The 10,399-nt window shown below is 47.9% G+C and overlaps 2 protein-coding genes across 2 annotated transcripts; both read left to right on the plus strand.

Annotated features, from left to right (window-relative positions):
• Nucleotides 1-281: 281 nt before the first annotated feature.
• On the plus strand, nt 282-4,384 carry LOC116416501. The gene is made up of 2 exons (XM_031925254.1): nt 282-3,734; nt 3,802-4,384. Exons 1-2 carry the CDS (start codon nt 3,648-3,650, stop codon nt 4,297-4,299), a joined length of 585 nt encoding a protein of 194 aa, XP_031781114.1. The 5' UTR covers nt 282-3,647; the 3' UTR covers nt 4,300-4,384.
• A 1,466-nt stretch (nt 4,385-5,850) lies between these two features.
• On the plus strand, nt 5,851-9,768 carry LOC116416500. Its single transcript, XM_031925248.1, has 2 exons — nt 5,851-7,542; nt 7,612-9,768. The coding sequence occupies exons 1-2, from the start codon at nt 7,421-7,423 to the stop codon at nt 9,665-9,667; spliced, it is 2,178 nt and encodes a 725-aa protein (XP_031781108.1). The 5' UTR covers nt 5,851-7,420; the 3' UTR covers nt 9,668-9,768.
• Nucleotides 9,769-10,399: the final 631 nt, after the last annotated feature.

The raw sequence follows: 10,399 nt of genomic DNA on the forward strand, positions 1-10,399 counted from the left end.
AACATGACTCTTAATCTTACGGCCCTGCAAACGATGGCAATCAAAGCATTACTACGACCGGAAGTTAAATTCAAAGCATTTCCGCGAGGGTGAAATAGTCTTTTTACTTAAAGAACGAAAAAAGGGAAATTCGTGAAAGAGTTTAACGGACCCTTCGAAATAATCGGTATAAATAGAAAAACGAATAACGTTACGATTAAAAATGAGCAAATGTCAAAAGTAGTGCATATAAATAAATTGGTACGACCAAGCGCACTAGCTAGGGAAGCTGACTCTTCAGCGGCGGATCCCGAGGAGTAGGACGTTTTTTTTACTGTTTTTTTACGCGTCCCCGGGCGAGGGCCGCGCAATAAAACAAAACGTCCTTGTACTCCCGAAACGCGCCTCACGCAACGTAAAGCCGACTGCTCCGGATTTTCATACCAAAAATCGTTAACCAAAGCTTTTGGTTTCAGACTTCGTGCACACATCTGCGAAGGGGCAGTCGATCCGCAGCCCAGTAGCGGCCCAGGCCGATTTATTCACCAGTTAAAGGAGAACTTGGGCTTAATCACGGAAAAAATCGCACCCCTCGCGACATCCAGTACGGACTGGAAGATTATTCAAAAAACCGATTTGCGACCTTATTTTAAAGCAAGCGAAAAACTCGTAGAGCACGTAACGAGCATCATTCGCGCCTGCACGCCTCGGTGCGCTGCCGACGGCTTGATCGAGGAGGCCAGCATAGCTGCTCGCCAGGCCGAACGCGTCATAGACTTACAATTAGTCCTAACGCACGGCGAGGGCGAAGGGTCCCGTCGCGCTCGACGGTCCCTGTTCCCGTTTATCGGCTCAATTCACAAATTCCTGTATGGTACATTGACCGAAGCCGACGAGGCCGAAATACAGGAGGCAGTGAAAGCGATCGCCGAGGACACGCGTAAAACCGCGGCCCTCCTCGCAAACCAAACAGAGATCGTCGAACGCGAACTCTCCGATGTAGATAGCAGAATATGGAAAATGAAGGTAGCAACCGACATCTTATTTAACAGATCAGTCGAAAACAGCAACAATCTAGCCGCGCAAAACGCGATTCAAAGCGCGAGGGCTAGTATAGCTCAATTTAGGCTTGACATCGAAGTCATCACGGACGCGGTATTATTCGCGGCTAAGGGTCTCATCCATCCGCGAATGTTAGCGGTGGTCAACGCGAAATTTCCGCTCCCCGACGGCAAGTTATCGGTAATTCCGGTGATGAAGGTGTCAAAAATAACAATTATTCTATCGAACGGCCACCTGGTCTACGTGGTGGCCATTCCGCTACTCGACATTGAAAAATTTAACTTATTTAAAGCTTCGCCTATACCGGTGGTGCAGCAGATATTGAATGCGTCGAGCATCGCCGCGTATATCTGGCCGAAGTACAGTTATTTTGCGGTAAGCGATTCGAACCGCACCTACATGCCTCTGTCAGCAGAAAGAGTCGCGAAGCTGCGCAAGCTCGGTAATATTTTAATCGCGGTAAATCCAGAACCCATCCGAGAGATTCAGGACAGCGCCGCGCGCGAAATAAAAATAGCTTCGGGGCATCCGGTCGAAGATCCGAGCCATTGTGATATTAGAATTAAGCAGCGAAGAGACACGTTTTGGCTTAGATTATACAAAGCCAATACGTGGATCTACTCCACAAGATGGCCAGAAGACATTTTCATCCAATGCTTACGCGCTGAACAAATAGCCACCCGATTATTAGGCGCGGGCCTACCGCGCCAAAAATTTGCACGGCACTGACCTCGAGAATTTAAAAGCCGGGACGGGCCTACGCGAAATCGCGAACAAAGCTCGGGAAATCGCGCAGAGAAAAGCCACGGCGTTCGAGCTAAAGAATTTGAGCAATTATTCAAGCATCTTCGGATACTCATCGTGGTCCATGATAGGCGCCCTCGTAATCGCGATCGGACTGATATGGTGTTTTGTACGCTACCGCGCAGGTAAACCCATGCGTGATCTCACATGAAACAACAGAAAACAATCATGCATCTGGAAATGGCGCGCGAATTCCACCGGAATCTAGCCGAATCATCGACGTAATAGTCACCGCTCTATTAATACCGATTAACTCCCCTGGTAGGAAATCAACGAGCAAAATCATTAAAAGGTTAACTTTAGTTGACCACATTTGTAAGATTTTAATATAAAATTCATAATAAGTTTTCGCTAAGACGCCGGCAAGGCGTTTCTATCTTACCGTTTAGTGAGCGGTTTTAAGTAGCTATTTTCCCTAGCTTCCAGCATCCATAGGTATGGTCGCACGGCTTTATCCGCAGCGTAACAGCCGGTGTACACTACCGTGAGCCGGCTTACGAGTCGCCGCGGCATAAAAGCAGTAAAAACTTACCCGTCCATCTCGCGCGCAGAACACCGGGAAGCGGACCTCATGAAGCCGATAAATACAATAGAGGAGAAATTATTTTTCTTTCTCGCACAAAGCAGGCGACGTTGCCAGCGCACTTATTTGCTTTATTATAGTAAAAGAAAGTAATAAAATCGAAAAAGCCAAGCTGTTCTAAGCGAGAAAGGCGAATGCCTTCGCGGCGCAGCGGAATAATAAACCTAAAATATTTAGTTCATAAGAGTGCATTAGCCTGTATCGCGCAATGCAATATGTTCATTGTTTTTTTTGGTTTCAGCTTCACGTAATGTTAGGTAATGATATCATCATTTTAATATTATATGCATACAGATGATAACAATACACAGTTGTAATAGTATGTATGTAAAAGAGCTCCGCTTCGCAGATCCATGTAAGGCAGCAGCGGCTGCTAAGCACAACACACGCGCTTACAAGAACACACACACACACACACACACACACACACACAAAATACTAATTGCGACTTTCACAAATCAATAAGAGGTTTGGATTAGAATCCAATCCGCTAGGGACTTTAATCGGTGCATATTAGCTATGCACCTGGCATCCAGGGACACAAAATTTGAGATAGAAATTAGAAGAAAAGAGAGATTCATGCTAAATTCAAGTATAAACATGTAAAATAGAATCTAAATCACTAGAACAGCTAACCCAAGTTACCGATCGAGTAACCCAAGTTATCGACCGTGCTGATGACCCAACCCCGGAAAATTCCCGAGGGGGTATAAGTTTTAGATAAACTAACCTCAAAATCTGAAATTTTTTTTTTCACTATTAGGTGGAGAGTGCGAAGTCGGACCCCCATGTATGGGGTGAAAATTTCGTCCGTTTTGCACGAAAAGCTTTCCCTGCCGAGATATAGACAAAAAAACGAATCCTAACCTGAAAAATTTATTCAAAACTGATGACGTCAATCGAGAGAGGGGGCCGAAACACATCGATACCATTTATCACCTCCCCCATAGCTATTACAGATAGCGAGATACAAAATGATGCTAAAAGATGACTGAAATGACGAAAGATTATTTTCAGATAACGGGTATACGAGACTGCTTGTTAAACTCGTTGTACCCAATATCCTGTATGCAGGTTCGGGACTGCTCGTCGTACTTGCAGCATCCAATATCGCTATGCAAGTTCTAGACTGTCTCGACTACTGACCCTATAAAAAGAAGTCGTAGAGCGAGGAACTGTCATTATTTGTCTAACTTGACTGAGAGTAAGAGCTAGAGAAATGTTTTGTTCTTGTGGCCTAGACCATCTTAATGATCCTCGTCTGCAGAGGGCTAGGCCGATGGAGCTACCTCTTCCACCATTTGCCGTAAGTATCAATATGTTACATAGATTTTTTTTTTTGTCAATAATTAAATTTTGACATTTGTTCATAGTTAACACACAACGACGAGACCATGGCTACGACGAGCTCGGAGGAGGAAGGTTTTCCTCTCTCGTGGTCTCCCCTGGCGCACAGCTCTGCTCTGTCCGACACGAGCTTGGACACGAGCTTGGTGGCGGCGGCTTCCCTTCTGGAGAAGGCCCTGCTGGAGAAGAGCCTGCTGGTGGGAGACTCAGTCTCCCGCCTCCCATCGACGAAGAAAGAGGTACCGGGGAAGTGGGCTCTACTGGAGCGCGACCTCTACCTCTCCAGCAACAGCGATCTCGTGTTGGAAGAGTTGGCGAAGGTGTGCCCTCTTCGTCAGCAGAGTGTACCGTCGAGTGACGACGAGGAGAAAGAAAATTCTCCCGTGCGCTGTCCGATACCCTCTGCTGATAAGAAGCGCGCACCTCGTAAACGCTCCCCGGAAGGTCCCTGCGTACGCAAGGTCACCCGACCAGCGCAGGTGGTTGGCACCAAGCGCCGCAGATTAGATTTTAATGAATTTTAATTGTATTTTTTTTAAATAAAAGCAATAAAAAAAAGGAAGTCAAATGGAGAGGTAAACTTGATTGGCTGTACCTCACAGGTGAGAGCGATGGTAGGGGCTCTCATCACTTCCTTAAAAAAAATAAAATAAAATAAAATAAAAAAAATGATCTTGAATCCGATAGTATGCTTTCACCACTTACGTAACTTTGTTACAGTTTTTATTATTGTAAAAAAAAAGTGACGGGAGTCGGGCGCGAACCTCGAACCTCCGACTTGCAAGTCCGACACTCTACCATTTGAGTCAAAGCCGACGATGGATTTTTCTAATCGATCTCTTATAGTAATTAGACGCCTGTAACGTGTCCTCAAGTAACAACTTTAAAATTTTTTTTTTATTAAATTAATAATGACCTTGAATCCTAGAGCTTGCTTTTACCACTCAGAGATAGCGCGAAATAGTTTAATTTTTTTTAGAGAGATGATGAGAGCCCCCACCTTTGCTCTCACCTGTGAGATACTACCAACTTATCGTCACTAATGAGCCTCTTACCACGAGTGGTGAGAGGCGCATGCGCGACTCGTTTACATCTCCGTTTATCTCTCTTTTTTTTAACTTTATTCAATCATATTTTGTACATCATTGTAATAGTTTCTGAGTGGTGACGAGGGGGCAAGACACTCGGTGCTCCATCCACAGTCGACCTCGTCAATACCTCGGTTGCTGAGCAGCTATTGTTTCATTATCATAGCGTTGTGCACGGCACAGATCGGAACCCAGTTCGATGTATGATGCGAGCAGGCGGTGTTGGTAATCGTGGCTTCCTGGAGCTTCTGCAGTGAAGGACATCCTACTTCTTCGAGATCGTAGATGTTGTACGTCATCGTCACTCCCATCAACCACTTCTTCTTCTCTCGGCCCTTGACGAAGACCTTGCTCGCATCTTGCAGCACGTTTTGGATTGTGGTGGCGACCTCGTCGTAGCAGATGTCACCCGAGCTCCAGGGTATCCCGGTAGTTGTACTCCAACCATCGATTCTCGCTCTTGTACTTGGCAGATAAGTAGTCCTAGCTAGATGGTGGCTGGAAGAGGTAAACAGACGGCAGAGAGTCTTCCTGGAGAGGGACCACGGCCACCTCCTTGAATACAAAGTCGTTCACCGGCCTCTTGAAGCCTTGTACGTCTACTACAAACTCCATCTCGATGGCAACTGATTCGCTAGGCTGCTCTCACCGCTTTTATACCCTTCTCTGAGGCTTACCCCACCACGTCTGCTATGGCGAGTCGATGCATGTTCGATCGATCGGCAGAACTTGCTGAGACCCTGCGAGTCCATGCAGGTACTGGAGAAGCTATTCTAACCTGTAGATCTCAGCGAGCGTCGATCAGAATTTCTTTCAAGCCGATGCTGGTTTTGCCAATATCTGTTCGAACGTGTAGCACTTTTAGGTGTATATAAGGAGCCAGGGGTCCGAGATTTCTTCAGTATCAAAAGTTTTTCGAGGAGTGAACAACTCTTCGGAAGACCTAGAGGAAAAACAGCCTACGAAGAAGACACACTCTTCAGGGTCACCATGGCTTCTGCGGAAGACTGCAGGGAGGCCGTCGCCATGATGCAGGAGGCACTGAGTCTCATGGTTGAGGGTACCATCGACGATGCATCCGTGGAACGCTGGACCAACGTCATTGTACCCGATCACATCGCTACCTTCGAGCGTCTCTTGGAGACACCAGGGCTAAGTGTGCCAGAGAGACAGAAGTACTAGTCTACAGTGGCACTCCTGCATACCATGCCACATAGAATTTCTGTCAAGCGTGGTGGAAGCCTCTAGCAGCCAAGTGTAGCTTGGAACGAAGTGAAGTCGGCTTTTGCGAGTCGTATCAGATCGGGTGTGATCACGAACATGAGACATCTGGACATAACCACGTTCATGGATAACGCTAGAGCTCTCTTCGCCTCGCAGATCGAGCTCGCGCTCCGTGAACACAATGCTGTAAAAGTGAATACAGTGCTGGCAGCCGAGTAAGTGATCGTCAAGAATGACGAGGAAACGAAGGACATCAAGTACTTCAACACGAAGAGTAAGTCGATTGATCAGACCACTGACTTGAACGAGTGGTTCTCCGCGAAAGTCCAACAGCCCATTGAACGCGACATGGAAGAATTCCAAGAGCGAGATCCGGCTGGACCCTGCATTCCATTCTGAACTTGTCGGTGAATGTGAACAAGTTGAATCCGATGAGAGGAAACTCCTACATCGATCTACCATCCCTCATCAAGTCGAAGCACGCATGCGTCAACGTTAAAAACAACGACAACCAGTGTTTCAAGTGGGCTGTGCTATCCGCGCTGCATCCAGTACAATATCATGTAGATAGAGTTTCAAAGTACCAGGAATTCGCGGACGAATTACTTTGAGGTTATTGACTTCCCAGTGCCGCCGAAACATATCGTCAAGTTCGAGAAGATCAAGTCAAGTTCAGAACGACGTGTCGGTGAACTTGTACATACTCAAAAAGAGGGGTGAGAAATTTGAAGTGTCTCCGTGCCACGTGACGGCGTCGAAGAAGATCAAACACGTCAATCTTCTCTTCGTGCAAGATTACTACGTGGACGAGGACGACGACAACGACGACGACGACGATGACGACATCGAGCTATTGCCTAAATTCCACTATGTGTTGATAAAAGACCTGTCGAGGCTAGTGAGTGCGCAGTTGTCGAATCGAACACACAAACAATATATCTGTGAAAGGTGCCTCCATTACTTTCGTAATCAATTAAAACTGCGGGCTCACGAGGTCGACTGCGCACAAGTCAATCAATGCAAATTGAAACTGCCCACGAAACACGACAACATCCTTAAGTTCAAGAACTTTGGGCACAGAGAGCGAGTGCCTTTCGTCGTCTACGCCGACTTGGAGTGCCTGTTGCGACCTGTCGACGACGAGCGTGCGTACCAGCAGCACGAGCCATTCAGTGTCGGCTACTACCTCAGATGTAGTTTCGACGATTCTCGTTCCGAGTATAAGTGCTACAGGCAGATAGACGAAGGCTCGCAAAGTTCAGCCTGGTGGTTCGTCAAGAGCCTGCAAGTTTTGACTGTAGAATTGAAAGAGATATACAAGAACCCCAAACCTATGAATGCTCTCACTGCTTCGGAGAGAGAAGAGTTTGAGAGAGCTAGAGTCTGCCACATCTGTCGGAAGCCATTCTCAGCTAAGGACACGAAGGTCAAGGATCATTGTCACCTCACGGGAAGGTATGTATACTGAATTATGTCAATTTGATTATTTCTAACCTCACATTGTTCTGTGTATGTGTGTTTCAGGTACAGAGGTCCAGCACACAATAAGTGCAACATCAACTACAACGACTCGAGAACCATACCACGGGTGATATTCCACAACCTCAGCGGCTACGACTGTCATCTCTTTATCAAGGAGAAAGCAACCTGCTTCAAGGGTCGAGTGTCGCTTATACCACATACCAAGGAGCGATACATCTCCTTCTCCAAGTTTGTCGAGGGTACGGAATTCAACATCCGATTCATTGACTCTTACCGCTTCATGGCATCCAGTCTGGAGAAGCTCGCCTTCTACCTCGAGAAACTGAGCATTGCAGAGGAGGAGTTCCAGCTGGATTACACAACTGATCAGACGGAGTTGTTGAAGAGGAAGGGGGTGTTCCCCTACGACTACATCAGCTGCTTCGACAAGCTCAAAGAGACTGAGCTACCTACCAAGGAGGAATTCTACAACAAACTGAATGATAGTTACATCTCCGACGACGACTACGAACACGCCAAGGCTGTGTGGCAAGCCTTCGACATCCAGACTCTTGGAGAATACTCGGACCTGTATCTCAAGACAGACGTGCTCCTTCACGCTGACGTCTTCGAGAACTTCAGGGACAACTGTCTCGAAGCTTACGGCCTCGACCCCGCATACTACTACACCACCCCTGGCCTCACGTGGGACGCCATGCTCAAGTATACGAACATTGAGCTCGAGCTGCTGACTGACGTCGACATGCTCCTGTTTGTCGAATGGGGCATAAGAGGTGGTGTGAGTCAATGCTCCAACCGTTACGCCAAGGCCAACAACCGATACATGGGAGAGACCTACAACGAGATAGAGGAGTCCAAGTATCTCGTCTACTACGACGTCAACAATCTCTACGGTTGGGCGATGCGGGAGTGTCTGCCATACGGCGGCTTCAAGTGGGTCAACGTCGCCGTCGAGACGTCTGACTTTTTCCAAGTGCCAGACGATCATCCCGTGGGCTACATTCTCGAGGTCGACCTCGAGTACCCTGAGGCACTTCACGACGCCCACAAGGACCTGCCCCTGTGTCCCGAGCGTATGCCAGCTCCAGGCACCCGACAAGAGAAGCTGATGACGACTCTCCACGACAAGGAGAGATACGTCATCCATTATCGTAGTCTCAAACAGGCTCTCAAGCATGGGCTGCGACTGAAGAAGATCCACAGAGTCTTGAAGTTCGACCAGAGGGTGTGGCTGCGATCGTACATCGATTTGAACAGCGAGAAGAGGAAGCAGGCTAAGAACGACTTCGAGAAGCTCCTCTACAAGCTCTTCAACAACGCCATATATGGAAAAACGATGGAGAACGAGCGCAAGCGAATAGACGTGAAGCTCGTCACAAAGTGGTGTGGGCGATACGGTGCAGAAGCACTCGTAGCCAAGCCCAATTTTCACAGCTGCTGCATTTTCGAGGAGAATCTCGTTGCCGTGGAACTTGCACGCACAGAGATCACCGTGAGGAAACCCATGTACATCGGTCTCTGTGTGCTCGACTTATCGAAGTCGCTCGTCTACGACTTCCACTACGAGTACATACGAGACCGAGTGGGTGATCGTTGCAAGCTCCTGTACACTGACACGGACAGCCTCGTGTACGAGGTAACGGATCTAAACATGTACGAGGCCATGAGGCAGGATATCGACCACTTCGATACATCGGACTATCCCGAGACGAATCAGTTCGGCATACCTCGTGCCAATAAGGAAGTAGTCGGCCTCATGAAGGACGAGTGTTGCGGCCGTGTCATGACGGAGTTTGTGGGCTTGCGCAGCAAAATGTACACCGTGAAGAACGAGGGCCAAGATGTCATCAAGAAGGCCAAGGGTGTGAAGGCTGACGTCTCGACTTCACGTTGTACGCAGCGAGAAGGAAAGCAAGATAGCGCTGAGCCCACACGACAACAAGCGCTACCTCGTCCCCGGCGAGACGGACACACTGCCCTAGGGGCACTACGCCATATCGGAGGAGGAGCTCCTGATGAATCTTGTCGGGGCGCACGCGGACCCGCCAGCGCGCGCGAACCCGCCGCCCGAAGAAGTGGTGGGGACAGCCCTACATAAGGCGGAGCGCCGCGGACCTGGCATAATTGAGTCGTCCGAAGAGCCAGAGAACAAGAGGTCTCGAAAGGAACATTGAATACCATCTACGAGTTTGATCAGAGGTAAATGTGTGTGTGTATGCGTGTGTGTGTGATAGGTGTTTATCTCGATAATGACGAGTCATTTGTTTCAGAAAAATGGACATCACCAAGCTGAACCAGATCGCACAGGAGGCTTTTTGCCCACGAAGAAGTTCTCCGAGTGTGCGAAGAATCAGCATTTCCTGGTGACGGCGCTGAGGAAGGTCAGCACCAAGTACGGCAAGAGAGTCGTCGCGGAGCTCAACAACGAGTTCCAGATGTTCCTACCCAGCCGAGTGTCGGGTGCACTCAATAGGAATGAAGACTTCTTCGAGAGCCTGCAGGAGTCTATCCAACACTACAAGTTATTTGTTAAATACACCGATCAAAAATAAAAAAAAGAGATAAACGGAGAGGTATACGAGTCGCTCGTGCGCCTTCCACCACTCGTGGTAAGAGACTCATTAGTGACGTTGAACTGGAAGTACCTCACAGGTCAGAGCGAAGGTGGGGGCTCTCACCATCTCTAAAAAAATTTAGGATTAGAAATAACACTATCATATAAGTTTTAAAAAAAAATTCTTTATTTCAGTCCTTTTTTTTACACCGATGATTTGTCAGTCCAGCTGTTGTGAGTGCTGTCGAACCCCAGCCACTTGACATAGACTTGATT

Source organism: Nasonia vitripennis (genome assembly GCF_009193385.2).
Source record: "Nasonia vitripennis strain AsymCx chromosome 2 unlocalized genomic scaffold, Nvit_psr_1.1 chr2_random0007, whole genome shotgun sequence".
In the NCBI taxonomy this organism is placed as follows: domain Eukaryota; kingdom Metazoa; phylum Arthropoda; class Insecta; order Hymenoptera; family Pteromalidae; genus Nasonia; species Nasonia vitripennis.